At 45.7% G+C, this 21,170-nt stretch overlaps 1 protein-coding gene across 2 annotated transcripts in view; it reads right to left on the bottom strand.

The window, feature by feature from the left end:
• Positions 1–21,170, bottom strand: part of LOC116949720 (arf-GAP with dual PH domain-containing protein 1-like) — a 60,202-nt gene continuing 39,032 nt past the window's right edge. Inside the window, exons 7-11 of one of the 2 annotated variants that reach the window (XM_032967346.2) lie at positions 18,466–18,549; positions 16,160–16,222; positions 15,246–15,323; positions 13,760–13,988; positions 1–9,481 (exon numbers count right to left, since the gene is read on the bottom strand). In XM_032967346.2, the coding sequence (XP_032823237.2) occupies positions 9,453–9,481; positions 13,760–13,988; positions 15,246–15,323; positions 16,160–16,222; positions 18,466–18,549 (483 nt within the window). In that variant the 3' untranslated portion in view covers positions 1–9,452. The remainder of the gene's footprint in view (positions 9,482–13,759; positions 13,989–15,245; positions 15,324–16,159; positions 16,223–18,465; positions 18,550–21,170) is intronic. The other variant, XM_032967345.2, reaches the window with a different exon arrangement.

The following is a 21,170-nucleotide window of genomic DNA, read 5'->3' as shown; positions in this document are numbered from 1 at the left end:
TGTCATCACCACCCGTTTATTCTTCTTTTCTTAAGAACCATAAACACTCGTGAATTGGCCAGTAACACTTTCATAGACCATATACATAGAACCACAAAACTCGGGAAATTGTTAGTAGCGCCGGGACGCTGGCTGGTTCCCCAGTCGCGTGAGTGAGCGCCGGAGTTGATATGAATGTCGTTCACTGCATTTCTGGTCATTTGACCTTTCGTCACCATTACTGCACCGGCAATTTATTGACGGGTCAATTGTTGTTGGGGACTCAATTACCAATGTGTATTTCTTAAGGAACTGGTCGTATTGCGTACAATTTAATAATGGTGACTTCAGACAAGATGACCACAGTGCAGTTCTTCAGGAACTAGTTTCCTGTGTAAGGCCGAGAGCTGGTTGTACACGCAGTGTACTCGGTATGCGAGTTGTTGCTGTAACATTGACCTGCTCCTCTGGACATATATAAAGAGCTTTCTAGCTCATCAGATCCCCCCCCTCCCCCCCCCCCCCCACTATAAATATTCTGATTCTCAGATTCTGTTGCTGCGTCTCCGGGCTGCGCTTGTCTTTGTTTTGATGGGTTCTCAGCATTCACCGATTTGAATCACAGCTGCTGTTAGAAGTTACATTCAACACTTCTATAGTGTAAATATCATGCTGCTTCCCATGAACACGAACAAGTAAATGGTGTTTTGCATGTGCCTACACTCCTGTTGCCAATAATATCTGGCAACACAGCAGCATGTTTAACAAGCAAGCCTACCGATGAGACCCAGAAAGTCAAAACTTATTTTTTTGATGGCCTAAACGTATTTGTCAATACAAAGCATGCAGTTCTGCTTTAATTTGAGGAACGTATGGTACCATGACTGAAGCACGTGGAATATCTCACCTGAATCAGGGCCATCAACACAGGTTAACAATCCTGTGCCTAGCAGGGATTGGCTGGACCGGCCTTGGAAACGATGACGAATCGGGACACAACCGTTGGGCCCTCATGTACGCGAGACGGTCATGAGGACCATCACCTTTGCTAGTCTAACAGCTGGCTCTGTAAGAGCGATACAATCATACACCCGAAGAAATAAGATCAGAGATTTACCCATACAGTATATATACTACAGCGCCCATGCCATCCTCAAACACTGAAGAATAATGCTGTCAATCCACTGCTGGATGAAGGCCTCCTTACACCGTGTCGGTCATGGGGTTTGCTTGACCATACTTCACCACGCTGGTCAGTGCAGGTTCTGTTGCCGGGAATATAATTCAGGTTGCCGGGGTTTTAAAAGGCCACAAGCTGACCGCTGAGGCACCCCTCCGTCTACCCGATAACTGTACGGAACATTAAGCCACCAAATCAAACACAATAAGAGCAGGGCAACGTGAGTGGAACATTAATATAACATTATATACACACACGTGAACCAAGTTGAAAATGACCCAGTGTAATGCATTTAATATAGCTGCCCCAAAGTTTTAGAACCATCTAGTTTCATCTCTTGACATGTCCATTCTGAAATCTGTCATTTAAACTATCAAAACAACTGAAGTTTGTCAATCTAATTTTACAATAATTGCTATTACCACGTGTTCTTTTTATATCTGTAATTGTGGAATTATTTGATGTCTGCCAGCCGAGCCGCCTAAGACTTCAGCTTCTTAGCTCAATGGGATTCACTTGTTGGGACATCTGGTTCCGATTGTAACGAATACACTTGGCTCTCATGCCCACGCCTTCGCAAATCGCCTGGGCAGGTTGTATCACTGCAGATTGTTTCGGCAGAACCCGATGTTGTCATTTAGCTCCTGAACTGATTTCCATGCGCAATGATAGAACGGCAGTTAAAACGGCCGCGATTGAAGGAGTCACGTGTACAGCATGGCTGTGTCGCGGCCACACGCACGGGTTGACCGGGCCTCTGCGAAGTGGGAGAGGGAGTCGTGACCTGATCGGCCTGGCCTCAAGAATGAATGGTCTGAAATGCATTAGGTCCCAGAAACGTTTAAGCCTGGGCATCAAATTGAGTCTACCAGTGCCTTCTTTGCAGAGTGTTCCACGGCCTGAAGGAAATTGCTGATTGTTATTAATACCATTAGGCCAGGGCCCAGCAGTAGACGAACATAAATTCCATCAATAAAAACTCAGGTGTGCAGCTGAAGCCACTGGATCTGGCAAGACCAGCAGTCACTTGCACAACATGTATACTGCACGAAGGTGTATGTGAATACACACAATCAACATTCCAAACAGTCCACGATGGTCGATAGCAATGTAACTCCTCCGACAGGAACGCGACACCACGACCTTCCCCGTACGAGGTCACCTCGTGAACGCTTCCCTCTGGTGCCCGCCCTCACCATGCAACCTGCACATACGCGGGAAAGCCACAGAGATGGCGGAACCGCGATTTCATGAACGTCTGTCCTTGGTTCAGTTGAGTTGCTGCAGTGAGTTTTGTGTTTGTGGATTTTATCTCTGCAATTGGTATTTATATTAAAATATATTAACCATACTATCAACGTGATAGGAATACGATTATCGCTTTACATGGTCCTGTGAGGGAAATAAATGTCTACCACAATGTGGGAATTCAACGACGTTTACTACAAAAAAATTACTGCTTCCCCCTATGGAAATGTGGAATTCCCACCACTAGCTTTAAGTCACTCCTAAGTCACTCTTGTCAAAAGGGACATTCCTGGTCTTCTGAGTTGTCACCTGGTTAACCAAATCACCTTAGGGCCCATAATGAAGCAGTTCTGACAACGCATCTGAGAATGGAGACAACTACTACAGGAAACTACTTAAAAATTTCAGTGAAGTGGCCTTTTTAATCTTCGTGTCCGTTAACTCACGGCGTCACATGTACGTATGTATCACTAAAGTGGCGAGTTGGTTCAGCATACAGCTGCACTCATCCCCCAGCTTCAGCGCTGCGTCTCGACGTCTTCGAGGCCATGCTCAGAGCGCCTCCTCCATCTCCTCGCACTACTTTGTGTTTTGAGTTAACAGCTGACATATCAAACATATCAAACGGCACATGATAACAATCATATTTCCATGTCAGCAGTTTGAGGGCGATGGTAGTGCAAACAAATATTACAACAAACCAGTATATATTTATGATACAATAAATGTATATTGCAATGCAGGTTCACCAATAGATGTCTGTCGCGAGCGATCGCAACCGACCAATCAATCCGGAACTTCACCCGCTCTCCAGGTCAGGTAACAATCACCATCAAACACACACATTTGCATTTTGTATTAAGATGATTTTAGGTGATTTGGTGTAAGGCCCCTTCCTTGTTCTCAAGTTATAAGAGTGATGATGGATAAATATTGTTCAATAACACATCCAGATTGTGATGCTGCCTTTTAAACGGTTCTATTCAAGCAACCACACATGTATGCATTCTAAAACAAAAACACAGTTGCCAAACACCACTGTATTTAAGACACGAGTTTTTAAAATGTACATTTAACATTCACGTCAAGGCTTGCTTTCCATAAAAGTTACGATTAATAAATAAAGTCAGGTAAAATTCCAATGAACCACACACATTCTCTATCTCTACCCATTGCTTTTTGTTACATATTGTTTTTTACAATAAATCCAAAGAGCGATACAAAATACACTCGCCATGCATTAATTAGATCACCCCCCCCTCCCCCCACTGTGGTCTGGCAGGTTGGGGACGGCACGGTTTTTGGTGGGTTGACATTTTGGGTTTCCTTTTACATAGGGGTAGAGCAACACGTTAAGGCTAATGTGGATACGGCCTGGCTCACATATCGACAGCGCCATAGCCTGAGCTGGACACGGGAACTGGAGCTGTATGAAGAGGGGGTACAGCAACCCACGATGCGTGCACTTTTCTTTTGACAATTTATCAATATGCACGCTCTTGATTTTTGTAAAACATTAAAAAAAGGCCTGCCAAATGTGATCTCTGGTTCAGTCAGAACGCCAATCCTGACCATCGAATGACCACGGTCTCTGTGCAAATGTGGATTATTGTATCAGTTTGACTCGGCTCGACAACAACAATGCTCTGGTAGCTTGTGGTTTGGGGCAAATGTTTCCTCTTTCAGGTAACGCACGCATACATACACACAGGTGTTTCTCAATGGATAATTGGGAGCAATGACTTCAGACAATACCTTCCCCGGATGACAGCATTGCAATCATCACACTTTCCCAGGAGACCTCGTCACATGCCCGAGAAATCTCTCCCTGTAGTGGCAGCTCTGAACTAGTGTCAGAAACGACACTACCGTGGAATATACCAACATAGTACCTATTTAATTGACCTGGGATCCATAACCAGGATTTCAACTTTCAGATTGCAAGGCAAGTGCTCTCATTGCAGTGCCTCACAGCCTGTATTATATGCTGCCTGGTAGTTCAATAATTATCCAAACCACCTGCACGCATCTGAGTAGGTTGATGTGCACCAGAGCCAGCCAGCTCTTCTCAATTGCTAAATTTACGAATTAGTCTCTTCAGCTTCACGCAGGTTCGAGCGTGGCTTAAGTATAACGCGCAATGCTGATGAGGCTTGAGGCTGCGGCCCAATGGTTGCCCGTAAGGTTTGTGGATTGCCTTGAATTGTCACCACAGCCCAAAACAGGAAGCCTACGCCGCGTAGGAGCGCTACGCCGCGTAGGTGCGCTACGCCGCGTAGGAACACTACGCCGCGTAGGAGCACTACGCCGCGTAGGAGCACTACGCCGCGTAGGAGCACTACGCCGCGCAGGTGCACTACGCCGCGTAGGAACACGACGCCGCGTAGGTACACTACGCCGCGTAGGAGCACTACGCCGCGTAGGTGCACTACGCCGCGTAGGAACACGACGCCGCGTAGGTACACTACGCCGCGTAGGAGCACTACGCCGCGTAGGTACACTACGCGCTTGCACTGGCTGGTTAGGAATCCGAGCTCTGCACACCTTGCATCGACAGCGACACTAATTTGCATGACCGGAACATTCCGCTACTCCCATCATTGGGACTCTCCAAGATGCGAAATCGAATTACATATAAATGCACAACACTGAAAGATTCCCTGTGAAAGGCAGAATAATTCCACGTGTTTTAAGGGGTTTTTGTGCACTATATCCTAATTTAATTTATACAGCAGTCAATATGGTTTCACTTCAGTCAGTCTTTGAACAACGCTTATACATTCTACCAATAGAACATTTCAATGCTACATTGTAGACTATGCAGTCTCATGCAGTTTATCAATTCAACGTTACAATGTAATAAACATATTATACAATGTACCAAATGAAAATTACGTAGTTCGGTGAGGCATAAGTTCCGAGTGGCTTTAAGCCATATAAAATGAAATAAAAGGTTTGTAGAACTTAAAAAGAGAATGCAAAATAGACTTGAATCTTCAAAAATATATGCAGTCACCGAGGCTTATTCATGTCATTATCAAGATCTTGAATATGTTTTTAAAAAGTGACACATCAGTAAAAATGCAATAGGTACAAGGAACATTTCCCCAAAAATCCTGCAATTATGCATTCACAACGACAACAGTTACAAAATCGTAATGTCAAACGTTTGCAACTGCAAAGCTGGTACCGAGAATGAAAACAACACTTATACCGATGCACGTGAACGATTGCGTCACGAAGATGGCTTTCACCCCCCCCCCTCACCTTGAAACACACAATAGAGTAAAGAGGCCACCTCCCTCCGGGCGTGTGACAAACAGATTCTGTCCCAGTCAAACACCGACATTCTACCAATGTGCGTGTGTGCTTATTACACCTGAGGTGCTGGACAGAAGAGCTTCTATAACAGGGTTTTTTTGGGTGAGACCACGTAAGTATATAAATGTGTCATTAAACCCGCCACCACCCGACACAGCCAATTAGTACGGTTTGTCACAAAGAGAACATGCCAATTCGTTACTAGTGCAGCACACCGATGTGTTGGGAGAGCAAATCCACAACATTTACAATCTGAGTACTTCGTTTTGCCAGTAATTACAACTAGCCTCATCACGTGACAAACCTTACTAATTGGCTGTGGCGGGTTAAATGACACGTATATTTATGTAATCTAACCCAAATAAAAACCTGTATTACGGATGATATTGGTCGCGAAAGCCTACGTGTTAGATGTTCTATTTACAACCGCTTAAAAAAATATTCGATTAAAAAAAGACCAGGCTTACTAAAAACGTGAGCGTGGACTCAAATAAGGAAATGGCTTGGCAATCCAATGCGTGACCCACAACGCATATTTGTTTAAGCACGTGAGAGGCCACAGAGAGTGCCTCACTTACAAGGGAAATGTGGGAAACTGTTCACCTGCAGGGACAGTTACTATGCTTTCATAATTTCAGTTGCAGCTCAGCGGCGTTTGGAACGGGGCATCTGCAGGAGGTCCATTCTCCTCTAGCAAACGGCAGTGTCCCCTTTATGTCCCCACCTGCCCCTTCTTTCAGGGGCAGCTCCCTGGGGTGGCTGGGGAGGGATTTAAAGTGAGAGATCATGACAGCTGACGTCCAATCCCCCAATTTTCTCCGTCAACATTTGTCCTCCAAAGGTTACTCTTACGTTCCCATCAACACTGGACTGACTTCAGGTATTTCCTTGGCTCTCCGACCTCTGGAGGCCACTCCACTGCTCACTTCGGTGACTTGCCCTCCTCCACCCTGCACACGATGTCCCGCCCATCATAACATTCTCCCCTTCCTGCTTACATCCGCAATACTTTCTTGCCAAGATGCATTTTAGGTTTGGCCACGTAGTAGTTTCATGCCAAAGTTCTTGTCATCAACCCTCCACCACCTGACAAGAATTCAATTTTTACAAAGTTAGAATTGTTGTGCCAATGTATTGATTAAATTGTGACCAATAAAGTTCCTCCACCAGTGGCTTGAGACTCATCATGACTGAAATTAACATGAACGTATAATCGAACGTATAGTTTCAGTGTTGATGTTAATTTCAGACGTGAAATCTCAAGCCACCAATAAGGTGATTTATTCATCAGAATTTGATCATATTTTGGCATGTATACATAATATCTTTGTAAATGTGACAATCCTGTTGGGTGGTGGATGGTAAACGACAAGCATTTTGACATAAAACTACCATGTGGCCGAACCCAAAAGCAAATATGAATCATTGCATTTTAAGTTAACTTTATTGCCATGTTGTGCTTTGAACTTTCAAGTTACTTATCCAATTTCTAGCGTTCTTCAAACTCATCTGCAATAAGCCAAAACAACGCACAGAGAGCTCGGCCACCCAGTCACCGCCAGTGAGCTGCTGTCGATCTTTGCAATGAAGATTTTAAATGGCCATTCGTATCTTTGTCCTGTGTCCATCCACGGTGCGTCCCGCTGTTGTGAGATTGTTCCTCGTCTAACCGAGATGGCCAGAACCGCACAAGGTAAACGGCAAGTGTCGGGCCGCAAAAATGGCAGTCAAAGGAAGACGATGCACCCAGTAGCAAGGGCTCCACCCTGCTGGATTAGCCTGATTCGCAATCACAGGAGTCCTCCTACCATAGGTCCCATTAAGCGCTTAGGGAACTTTTTTTGCGTGATTTTTTTTATTGTCAGAGAACTTGTTTAATCTGCTAGCCTATGAGGCTCTTGCGGTTTCCACGGAAACGTGGCCACGCTGAAAGAAATACAAATAAATATAAAATATAAAAACACGTTTTTCAAAAACAACTATTCATTGCAATCAATTCACACACAGGAATGTTATTGTACATGGGAACATTTACACAAAAAATCCTGCTCAAAGAATGTAAACTTCAACATGAGTAATACAGTTATAACACAGTATATTAAAAAAAAATACTTTTATAACAACAGTTTAGAGTAAATTGTACATATTTCCCTTTACTTGCATTCAGTATACAGCGTACTGGCACAGTACTAGCTAATTTGTGTTTAAATAGGAACTTAGTTTAAGGACCGAGGCAGAAAATATTAAAATCCTACTGAGTGCATTTTCTGAAGCAAGCTCAAACTCATTTGGAGCCGACTGCAAACTTTCGGATTCAAATCCACAGGCACATTCCTGACTTTAGTGGTTGGACATTCGGGCAATGGTGCTTAAAAACCTTCGCCCATCAGATAATTTTGCATCTCATCGTCCCCAGGACTGCTAAGCGCATGTAGCAATTCATGATGGGGGGGGGGGGGTCACAATTTATATTGGGATTTTTTTTGCCATCTCATTTATACAGCGTTGTTCAATCATCATTAACCTAAAATGTAACAAAATTGTATTTAATTAGCCTACGTTTGCGTGGATAGTAATTCATTTGTATGTACGTCATTCGATAACAATTGATGTAATCGATGCGTTGCTACAAACCTAATGCCCACCATGTCCACGAGCCAAAGGGCTCCACAACAGGCCACGTGCTCAATCAATGAGTTTACCTGGCCACCACTCAGGCCCGCGCGGCGGGTCCACTTTTGGCACAGAATTCCTCAGAGGTTGTGAGTTGTTCTGGATTGAACTCATGAGTTCAGGCTATATTTTGAAAATTGGCAGGAAGGCACTCTTTGCGTGGAGAAGGTGGACACAGGCAGAGTGGCAGGCTGAGAGGCTGACAGGCCCAATGAGCGTCACAGAAAACACTCAGCACAACACTAGGGGTACCGTGTTCGAGGCAGCATGCTGCCACTGTAAGAGATTGGTACAGTGAATCCCATACTATTCCTCTGACTTTCATAGGCAATCAGATTTCTGCTACTTAAAATGTACCAGTTGATTACTTGGTATGATTTACTTATTTCATTTCAAGTAAAGAAACTCTTATAAAAATAACATGTCATTTGGAAAATGACCAATCCAGTAGCTTGGGTTTATGTGAGGACAGCAGCAGCACCCAATGAATAAAGCAGCCAATTAATGTAATCAGAGAGCTCATAATATCACATCACAGCGCTGTTCATCATGGGCTTAAAAATAAACGTGCTAATTTGAACAGGGAATCATAAAAGAAATCAACTGACATTTCTATCGAGATACCAGATTATGTTTTAAGTTGAAATCCTTTTCAAACAGAGTGAGCAGGAATCGGAGACCATTTTCTTGAGCGAGGTCACCCTCTCAGCACCACACACACATGCGGACAAGAGGCAACCATCGCAACCGGATACACGGTCAGATCGGGCCCCAGACAAATCTCCCCTCGGCCCCTGGCAGCAGCAGCAGCATGCACAATCGACATTCAGGAGGTGGGTTCTTGATTAGAATGGTTGGAGGTTAGGAAGTGGGGTTGGGGTGGAGGCTGGGGCCATGACCGGGATCGTGTGGAAGGCACCGCTCTATGATCGATGACAGGGTTGGTAGGATCCACCAAAGGTTATGGGCAGAGTGGAAAGTTCAGTGTTGCAGTTAAGGCTGGCCGGGCAGACATGAGTGAGCAGGCATGGCCGATTGTCTTTTGCAATCCTCAGTGCTTGCGCTTAAAGTGTGCCTCGGCTGTAGACATGGAAAAGAAGGGAAAACAGAAACAATGGAAACAAAAGAACAGATATGAAATAGGGAACCACCGAGCCCGCATGCAGGTCATGTCACCGCGGCCCCGTCGCCAGGATTTCCGCACACGTGTTAGTGCCGTGCGCCCAGACACTCAGTGACAATCGGCACCAGACCCCAGCACCGCGGCCCAAGCACCAGGCCCATGAGTTCCATGCAAAGGAAAGAACATGCCAAGCAAGGCCGACGGCATGCAGGTCGTCGTGGGGAATGGGTTCGCAGGATGAGGCGAGGGGTAACGGGGGACAAAGAGGGGTGCGGGTTGAGAGGGTCATGGGTCCGGGAAGTCGGCCACGAGCCAGGGAGGAGGGTGCAAGAGAGTGGGTGGCCCGACTGTTGCCATGAGCGAGGCATCTGTGGTGAAGGGAATTTTGCATGGACACGACTTACCATGACAGGTGACTCCAGGAAGAATTTCACTGCTCCCCTACTCCATTTCAATTCCCTCCTTGGCAATCACCTCAATATCGATAATACCGAATTACTAATTATACCTTATCCATAATACAAAATTTGGTCCTATTTTTAAAGCATAACCTTCGCTCTAGACTTAGTCTAGTAGTCATTTTAAAACTAGCTGCGTGCATTCGTCAGAACCCTCATGATGATAAGTGAGTGATGCGTACTTTACTAGCTCTCAAAACATTTCCTTTTATAGTTTTCTTTAATTGCTTTAATATTATTATATTTATTTTCCACAATTCATTCCACATATGCTATTAGTACCACATCACCATGGGAAAAGTTATATGTTCCAAAATCTCAACCAGAGGATGGCCGACTTCTGAAAAATCCTTTAAGTGGCCTATTTATCTATTACACAGTAGGGTGGGCACTTTCCAACACTGCTATGAGAGTGTCACATGACAAACTGATACATATAATTCTCAGAGCTGGAATTTAGCCAAATTAAGTGCAAAACCAACCCTCAATGTGTTTTTTGTTATTGCAGTCATTGTCGAATGAGCTGAGCTAACTAACCACCCGCTACACGGGCTGCCTGGATTCATAGCCAGGATCTCAGCATTGCCCGCTCAACGCTTTGACCTCCGAGCCATCCGGAACGTCGGTCGGGTTCATTTAATCCCAGTGCAAGTGAACGGGAGCCCCTTTGGTTTATGGCCCTTAAATGAAATTGAATGGCGTTTACCGTCTGGTCTGTGGGTTGTTTGGCTTTATAATTGAGATGTAGTCTCGTGGCTCAGACGGCTCAAGTACGGCTGTGTCAGAGCTTTATTGAGAGCGAATAAGGGTTGCTTTAATTTTCGGATCTCAATGAAAGGTAATGGAAGTCATGGAACTACATTCATTGTTTTTTTATTACACATATAATGGGGGTGAACTTTGGATTTAAACATGTCGAATTATTTTGGAGAATTTCAGAACTATTTAATAATTTCAGATCCTTTCCAATATATTCTGCAACTCATTTAAAAGGTCTTTGTCCAAACTTAGTGAGGTCACCTGATACCGCATGATGCCGCTTTTGGCAGAAAAAGCGTGAGAGTGAGGGTCACTCTTCACATGGTGTCACGGTTTTTGTATCAGTCCAAAACAAACCTCAAATCGTCCCAAATTTCGTATTTAGGCCTGATCTTTTGGATTTCACGGATTAATATGAAAATTGGGAACACATCCTGAATACATAACCAGGTCCAATTATTTTTTTATTTAAAGCTTTCGTGGCTGCAGGGATTCATATTCTTGGTTCTTTCGGTAAAGTCACGTAGAAGGGAAACAATAAAATAATAAAAATATAAAACAATAAAATTTTCACGACGTTGACTGCAACACAATCAATCATCATCAGGTGTGAAAACCACAGTAAGAAAATTTGAAAAAAGTGGCGTTTTTTTAAATGTTAGCACCACGGAGAGCGATTTGGCAGTTATTCAGATGGACGAGTCCATCTATGTTCAGAAAAGAGGAGGGGGGAGACGAAAATAATGGATGCGGTCTGAAAGCCACCGTAAGCGTGAACAATCAATTAAGACCCGAAATGGTTTATCAAATCCTTCCAATTATTGCTAAGCCAGAATCCATCTTCGATTAAAATTGTCTGTGTTTGTATATGTGGATAGCCTCATGAACGAATCTCTCATGGTAGCCAGATGGCTTGCAAATAACCTCTGTCTTGGAGAAGTCAATGTCATGCGAGCCTACTGAATTATAACAGTGATCTGCCACGGCCGAAGTGTTGGTTCTACCGTGTTTTAGGTCTGCTTTGTGTTCACGAATGCGGTCCGAGACATGTCGTTTGGTTTCTCCAATGTAACTACTACCAAAGAGGCAACTTAGTTTGTAGACGCCAGGGTACTGTATGTCCGGAATCACATCTTTTACAGACGGAACCAGATCACGGATTTGATGTAATGTGTTGAATCGGACCTGGATCTTGTGTTTATTCAAGATTTTGGAGATCTTTTTTGTGATCCCCGCAATGTAGGGTAAAGTGATGGTTTGAAAGGCTCTTCAAGAGGGTCCTTCTTCAAGGGTGGAGTGATAGCTTTGCGGATTGTGTAGTCGGAGTAACCATTAGCCTTTAGGAGCTTGGTGTACGTGCTTGAGTTCACTGGCTATGTGTTCCTGGTCGGATATGCATTGGGCTCTATGGTGCAGTCTTGATGAGGGAATTCTTCTGGGATGGATGGTGGTGGGAATCCGGTTTCAGGTAAGCATCCGTATGGGTAGCTTTCCTGTAGACAGAGCGGCTCATTGAACCATAAGGTCTCTTTTTTTATTAGGACATCCAAAAAAGGTAGCTTGCCATCTTTTTCGACTTCCATGGTAAATCTGATGGCTGGGTGTATGGAATTGATGCGGTCGAAAAATTGGTCTAGAGCAGGCCGGCCATGTGGCCAGATGACACTTTTGTCATCTGGCCACATGGCCGGCCTGCTCTCGACCCATGGCCGGCCTGCTCTAGACCAACACTTTAGTCATCTGGCCACATGGCCGGCCTGCTCTAGACCAATTTTTCGACCACATCAATTCCATACACCCAGCCATCAGATTTACCATGGAAGTCGAAAAGGATGGCAAGCTACCTTTTTGGATGTCCTAATAAAAGAGACCTGATGGTTCAATGAGCCACTGTCTACAGGAAAGCTACCCATACGGATGGTTACCTGAAACTGGATTCCCACCACCATCCATCCCAGAAGAATTCCCTCATCAAGACTCTGCACCATAGAGCCCAATGCATATCCGACCAGGAACACATAGTCAGTGAACTCAAGTATGTACACCAAGCTCTAAAGGCTAATGGTTACTCCGACTACACAATCCGCAAAGCTATCACTCCAACCATGAAGAAGAACCCTCTTGAGGAGCCTTTCAAAACCATCACTTTACCCTACATTGCGGGGATCACAAAAAAGATCTCCAAAATCTTGAATAAACACAAGATCCAGGTCCGATTCAACACATTACATCAAATCCGTGATCTGGTTCCGTCTGTAAAAGATGTGATTCCGGACATACAGTACCCTGGCGTCTACAAACTAAGTTGTCTCTGTGGTAGTAGTTACATTGGAGAAACCAAACGACATGTCTCTGACCGCATTCGTGAACACAAAGCAGACCTAAAACACGGTAGAACCAACACCTCGACCGTGGCAGATCACTGTAATAATTCAGTAGGCTCACATGACATCGATTTCTCCAAAACAAAGGTTCTTTGCAAGCCATCTGGCTACCATGAGAGATTCATTCATGAGGCTATCAACATATACAAACACAGACAATTTAAACCGAGAAGATGGATTCTGGCTTAGCAACCATTGGAAGGATTTGATCAACCATTTCGGGTCTTAATTGATTGTTCACGCTTACGGTGGCTTTCAGACCACATCCATTATTTTCGTCTCCCCCCTCCTCTTTTCTGAACATAGATGGACTCGTCCATCTGAATAACTGCCAAATCGCTCTCCGTGGTGCTAACGTTAAAAAAATGCCACTTTTTTCAAATTTTCTTGCTGTGGTTTTCACACCTGATGATGATTGCTTGTGTTGCATTCAAAAGTCGTGAGAACTTTATTGTTTTATATTTTTATTATTTTATTGTTTCCCTTCTACGTGACTTTACCGAAAGAACCAAGAATACAGGTACAATTATTTACAGAGAGTAGCAATGGGAAGTACGACAAAAGGCTGACTGGACGACTGAACCGACCCGACCCGCCCCACCGTTATGCCACTTGCCACGACGACACCACTCACCCGAGTACTCCTGCGGCGACATGGGGCGCATGATGACGCGGTGGAAGTGCGTGATCCACTGCGCCTGCTCGTCCTCGGTGCGGCAGCCCAGCACGTACTTGCGCTCGGGCGTGACGATGGTGATGCCGTACGCCCAGTGATGGCCCTGGAGGCCCGGCGGGAAGCCCTCCAGCACCGCGTAGCCGTGGTCGCCATTGCCCAGGAACACCTCGCCCTTGGCAAACGCGTCCTTAGCCCGGCCACAACCGCATGCGCCACCGCAACCGCCGTCCGGCATGGGTGGGGAGGAAAAGAGTCTCCGTTAGTTATTGTATAAACTAGAGGCACTCTGGTGGCTTAAAGCATTCATATCGACCTTGCCAGTGCCGACACAAGACAAGCGGTTCTACCCACGTCTGGGAGCTGACAACGGCCATGTCAGAGCGATTGCCAAAATCCTGGGTTCAAACGACGAAACTCTCCAACTCTAAAAAAAAAAGTTCCACCACGTTCACGAGCATTGGGCGGTGTTCAGTGCCGTTTGTGACCCTGAGGCAATGGTGGAAATTCTACATTGCTTTAGTGGCAGTCAGGCATTGTTGACTTCCCACAGAGGGGTACTTATTTTACAAGAGATTGGGAACGTCAAGGGGCTGAATTGGTTGAATTGACTCCCAACCAGGATTTTAACATGCAACTTTTCCACTGCGTGTTGAGCAGCCTACGGATGTACGTTGAACTTATTTCGCGCCATACGTAGCCAACCGTGATAATCGGAGGTGCCGGAAAAGGACAAACTAAACACAAAAAGCAGTTCTATAGAGTTTTCTATTTAGATTTAAGTGCGCATAGCTTCAGTGGCTTTCTAATATTGGACGAAAGAGCCTTCCAGATGGCCGCAGAAGCGCATCTGAAAGCGCGCAATGCAGTGACCGTCTTTATTGGATGGTTAGCCCAACAAGTGGTAAAGGACCGATGGGAGTCAGTGAAATGCAGTGGATGTGGTCCAGGCAGTCCTATGGGTTCGGGGGGTTGGAGTGGCCCCATTTTGCAGATTGGAAGGGGGGGGGGGAGGCAAACAAGAGACTTGAATCCCCACTAAAATCTCTGAACAGAGGTAGAAGCGAATGGACTTGTGCGAGTACACCATGTATACAGGGACTGTAAAATAAAATAATAATAAACAAATATAATGTACCGTACTGCAGATAACTACAGTAAAGGCACTGTAACTAAGTTGGATGTTCAAAAATGTAAATAATTTGTAATCTGAGGCATGGATCCAAACCCACGAAACTTGCTTCATTAAACCAAGCTGCCTTGTGTGTCGCATTCCCTTGGCTACAGCTCCTCTCTAGCAGCCCGTGCTGCTTTTTCCTTGACGTAGCCTGCATCAGCACCCGCCCCCCTCCCAGTCGCCTCCCGCCCCCATCTCGAGTCGGTGAGTCCCCCCCCATGTCTATGTGCAGCATCGCGGTGGTGTGCATGGGGCGGTGCTGGCGCCCACCAGGGGATCCTTGAAGTACATGAGGCGTCGGTCGGCGGCGTCCAGTGTAAACCAGCGTCGCCGGAAACTCTCCTTTTGCTGCCCACGCGGAAGGAGCACACGCAGCCCAGCGAACCAGCCGGTGCAAGTATGGCACATACACAAAGATCCCCCCCCGGCCGTTTAGCCTATGCAAGTTGTCAGGGCCCACGCAAGTGCTGTCAGCCAGCGCCTATTATGGCCGGCATGGCACAAAAGGCGGTGGTTGTGACAAGCACCACACCCGGCCACCTTTGTGTCTCTCCCCAGTGGTTATCTTATAACACATTGCACCAGGTACTCATTTAAGGCCGATGCGACCTAGCGGAGGCCCAGTACTGGTTCAAATAGGTGCCACGGATATTAGCGATGGTTGGAAATTTAACTTCGGTCGCTGTGTTATTAGCGCAGTGTGCTAACCACGACGCCAATGCTCCCTACTGTATACACAACTTTCATTTTGAAACTGTCAAGTCAGGCAATTAAACATCTCCAAGAGGCACACAATCACACACACACTGAGACAAGTATGGACACGGTCACGACTCGTGTTTGCACTGGAAACTACTGCGAGCCACATCTCTCTCTACACTCAATACATTTCAATATGTAGACCACCATGCAGAATGCAGTGTATGGGATTGTGCATTGAACTGCACACACGAGTGAGGAGTTTAGCATAATGCTAATCCGCACAGTAATCTGTAGACAGGTAGATGTGTCGATTGTGTTTGACAGGTGTGCAGTCTTCCTTTGTGTGTCAACTGTAACAAGTACCAGAAGCCTGTGCACCACGCTCTGTTGTTGGAATAGCACTACGTCACCATGTGCGTGCTGTGCTTTAGTTTCCCATGTGAAGCCGCAGGCTGGAAGGGTGTGTGCCATGGCATGCGTACCTTGGGCCCCGTCTTCTCCATGTATCCCTCCTTCACGTAGTTCCTGGTGAGCCGTGGCGTTATCTAGCAGAAGAGACAGCAACATCCTCAGCAGTTAAACACAAAGCCACAGTGAGGCAACCTCTCCGCTCAAGCGTTCGTCACGCGCTACTCTGGATGTCTTCAGGAGTGGATTCAATGCGCAACCCAACCGAGAAAAAAACACTTGGATGTAAAAAAATCTACGCGTTAAACCACCCACCCTCCACAGGGGAAAGGTATGTTAGCTATTAGCAGGAATATCAGGCAATTTTTTTCTTATTGTTAAGCTTGTTTACCCAGGAATACCTCAGCAAGACAACCAGACTAATTTTCAGGAGAGACCTACCAAGTTGCCTCATTTTGGTTTGTCAAGTTTTAGAAGCTATAGTATGCAATGTATGGCAACGTCATGAAGTGCACCATGCCATGAATATTAATGAGCAAGTGGGTGGCGGCGTCTCGCAGATGAAACAGGAGCGGGCGAGCGCTCGTCAAAGCGTCGATGAGCCGGAACCCTGCCCAACCGCCACCCGGCTTCTCACTCACACGAGAGAACGGCACTTTAAGCACCACAGGCTATGAAACAAATGACAAAAGTTACACGTTTGTGACTGTCGCCATTACAAGAAGTGTTTATGTGAAACCAGGATGGCCACTGTAGCCTTTCTGTATGTGGAGCTCGTCAAGGTGCAGAGAAAGTACCGTATATAAACGTGAGCCCGAATACAGTGGCGAGCCGTAATGTTCCTCTGCCCCAAATTGGCACTAACAGTTGACTGCTCACCAAATCCCACGGACTCATGGAAGGATCCATTGCCTCCATTTAAACTGGTAACAACCAGCAGAGACTTTTCCATGGGAGGTAAACAATCACTACAGCAAACAGCAACAAAAGTTCCTGAGGCCAAAATAACTCATATTGCAGAAATCTAAATGCAGGTCGGGGCTATGTAACTATAACTGATAAAAGTACGTGTAATTCGTAGACTAGTGTTTCCTTGCCGAGTATTGGGTCTAAACAGCACATTCCACATTGACTGTGAAAGTGCGATGTTCAATGTAAACAGATGCAACAATGTAAACAGATGCAACATTCATTAAAAATGAATGTGGAACATCCATATTTAGCGATGACCTTCAGGACTCGGCTTATGAAGTTACATCTCAAGTCATATGGGTTTGCTTTTTGAGTTTTTGGCCTGACAGCCGAATTATAATAATGAATAATATTTTTACTTGTAACGTACACAGTATTCACTACTTACTCTCGGAGAAAGAGTACGATTCAGAGGCACGTGAAGGAACCATAGACAGCAAGCAGGAAAGGCAGCAGCCACACAGTGACCTGGCACTACCAACAATTTCCCCCTAATATCTTAACCCTGTTTCGTTCCCAGACATCTGCAAGTTGCAGGGTGAGTGTCTCGTTCACCACTTCATCTCTGAAAGCGTAAGCGGCTCAGCGTTCATTTTATGAAGAAAGGCGTAGTAGCGCCGTTGTTTTTGAATATATTGTACTCACCGGAGAGAAACGTAGCGACACGACTGCACTCTATGATAGCTGACGCCAAACTTGTCACACGCCCTCCCCCGCATGGCCTTGTGGGAGCCTCGGTACCGATAAAGTTTGCTCATTTTCGTTTTTTTTCTGGTTCCATTCCGATGACATGCATGTACGTCATCTGAATAGATGACGTACACGGGGAAACTTTTCAGCCAATTAGTGAGTGTGTGTGCATGCAAGAGGAAACCGGAGTACCCGGAGAAAACCCAGGCATGTGAGGGCGCAACACCTCTATCCCATAGAGATGGAACAAACGGATATTAGTTTACACTTATACTACCTCCTCCTGGCGAGCCAGGGTCTGTCCACTTCGACAGCTCATGGAAAGGGAGTTTTCATAACGTTTGTGTGACCCCCCCCCCAACCCTCGATGCTGCCTCCAGTGCTGGATTACAGGCCACGTGCATGGTGGCCACCACCACCTGCCTGTAATCTCCAACATGGTGGCACTGTGGCTAGAGCTCTTGCCACACAACTGGAATTCCACGAGAAAATCCTGGTCAGGAATTAATTCAAGCCATCACCTCCGCTTAGGAGTCTTATAAGATAAATAAAACTGCACAGGAAGTCACCAGCGGGAATCTTGTGGCGTGAGCGAGGCCAATCACACGACTGTAGGTTCCACCACTGGCTCAGACGCCAATGAAAAAGACGCGCGCCGCCTCGCTGCTCGTCTGAGCAGAGATTCTTGAATTCTGCCAAGAGACACTTGACCTCTCACCTCCTTGTCGACCGTGCCTGGGTAGGCCACCTTCAGGTAGTGGTACCGTACGGCGCGAATCGCATTGAACCAGTCCACGATCACCTGTGCACCCACAACGCGCCGCACGCCACGATTTCCAGTGAGTTTGGATTTGGCCATGAAATGATTTTGCCAAATTTGTGTCGCTTAGACCCTCCATCACCCAACAGCCAAACATTAAAAATGTCTTAACGACGCCCCTTTGGCGAGATCGTTACGCGAGATCAACCCAAAAAACAATTACAAATCATATTGGCTGAGAAAATCCAAGTGTGAAGTTAATAATTCACCATTTCACACACCAACAAACAACTATATCACATATACCACAGCAAAAACCACATCCAACACCCACATCACATACCAACTGACACACATCAAGCAAATAACCATATCACACACACCACAAAACCACACCAAAACAACAGCCGCCATTCGTCACAAAGTGGCAGTGACGTCACCACGATGCCAGTGTCAGGCCAAGTGCACTTTGAGGCCACGTGAAGTGTCAAAGGCTCACTGACTGGAGTTCATGGGACAGACCCATGTGCCATTGGTTGACCGACTCAGATGACTGGCAGATGCACTAGATGTGCCCCCTACTGTGTTAACTTACTGCATTTTAGCTGCCCGGTGATCCCCTCATTCTTTTGAGTATCGCTTCTACACCCTCTGAATTTGCTGGAGGGCATCTGTCTCAAACTGTTCAGTGGCATCATTCATGAGCCTCTTCCACAGAGGCTGATGTTGAGACCTCTGGTACCAGACTTCAGCAAGTGCACTCAGCTCCACATCCTCCTGTACCACATCAGTCCATCTCGTTTCTAGTCCGTACAGTACCCGTTTAGCTCCCTCTATCCAGCCAAACAAGCTGCTTGGGGGCATGCGTTGGCTGGGCATTTCGGGCGACATGACCCAGTCAACACAGCCTTGGGTACCGGAGGAGCTGACTGATTGGTTTGTGACTAGATCTTTCAAGAAACTGTGAGCTGCTCACACAATCCAGTCTGGTTAAGCCCAGGAAAGATCGTAGGCAGGCCAACTGGTGCAAACGTTCCATTAGAGGGGTCCACGTTTTGCAAGCATTGCCAAGGGAGGGCATAACTATGGGAGAAGAACCAGAGTTGCATGTGGAGTAATAGGCCACGTAGCTTCCACACAGTGTTAAGCAGCTGAAGATAAAATGCCCCTCTGCTGATTCAGAGTGATAGCTCCGCTGCCAAACCGGAGCAAGTCATAAGCACACTGCCCAGGTACGGAAACTTCTCCACCCTCACCATAACTGTCCCATCACGAATGAGAAGTTAAGGGGGTGCAGTATTTGATGACATAAATATACCCAGACAGGTGCTTAGTTTTTGTGGAGCTGATGGTAGGGCCCTATCTCTGAGTGGCATGCTCCAAGTTCAGCAGCAGCAATAATTACCAGACCAGCAGCATGCATAACACAGTTCACCAAAAGGCAGCCCTTCCTTGAGCGCACCCGGGCATCGATCAGCCTCCCATTGTATCTGTACCAGACGGAAATTCCTCTGGTACAGCCATAGAAAGCTCTAGAGCTATGTGGTCAATAAAATTTTACCAGGACCTGCCCACCATCATGAAGGCCCTTAATGATTGGCCTAATGATGGTATTATAGGCCTTGACCAGGTGAATAAAGCAAATATGTAGGTCCCGTTGAAATTGCCTACACTTCTGCTGTAGCAGATGGACAGAGAATATGGTGTCGGTTCAAGACCACCCCGGTCTGAAATCACATTGGGGCTCTGCAGCTCTTTCCTCCGCGTGCTTTGTAATCTAGGCAGTTGTTATTATGCCATATGAACAAGTCTGTACACAAATGTCACCATCCATCAACTATTCGCTTAGGAGATTATTTCTGCTCGGCACTTTTTCTGGTATCAGACTATCTCTAGAACAAGAATTGGAATAGGTGACAAAGCCTTTGCCGTTGCAGCACCAACGTTTTAAAAAACCTTGTTTCCTCCCATAAGATCGTACAACTTCCTTTAAAAACATCCTGAAGCAGAATGTTAGTGCCAGATGCAGCGACATTTGCAAATGTGATTTGTAACTTTGAACCTTACCCATATATTGAAAGTAAAATTTTAATGTGCTATGTAAATGAGGGATTGTGTGTTGTCTTGGTGTGGTCTGGGACTATTGTTGTTTTTCTGCGTTGTGTAAGCTTGCATTTGGTGTTGACAAATCGGCAGGAATTTTAGGTACTTGTGCAATTTGTACTTCCATGCCTTATTTATAGTTATTTATTTTTACCGACTTGCTTACCTTTTCTCTATCTTACACTCATATCGGCTTTTGTATTTCTTGTTGATGTAACTTGCTGACCCACCCTACTAGATATATGTAAAAAAGAGCTTCATAGCTCATGGGATTCCTCCAAGATAAATAAAGATTCTGATTCTGGATTTCTCTTCATACTTTCTCAACAGATTGCACATCAGCTGGCCACTCACAGGTAGCGGCTATTTCCTTGAATACTTGAGGCACAGCAGCCCTAGTAAGTTCATCCCCCACCTTGCCCCATAATGTTAACTGGGCTAAGGGATTTTCCCTCCAACAAGATGTCATAGAAATGCTCAGCAAACCTGCACACCTGTTCCTCGGGGTCAAGAATGGTAATAAGTGTGGCACTGCAAGTTACGTTTTTGATAAAATTAAA

Source organism: Petromyzon marinus, chromosome 37 (assembly GCF_048934315.1).
Source record: "Petromyzon marinus isolate PM22_M1 ecotype Great Lakes invasive population chromosome 37, UKy_Petmar_22M1.pri1.0, whole genome shotgun sequence".
NCBI classification, from domain to species: domain Eukaryota; kingdom Metazoa; phylum Chordata; class Hyperoartia; order Petromyzontiformes; family Petromyzontidae; genus Petromyzon; species Petromyzon marinus.
The sequence above is the reverse complement of the archived record's forward strand: the minus strand, read 5'-3'. Positions and strand labels throughout refer to the sequence as shown.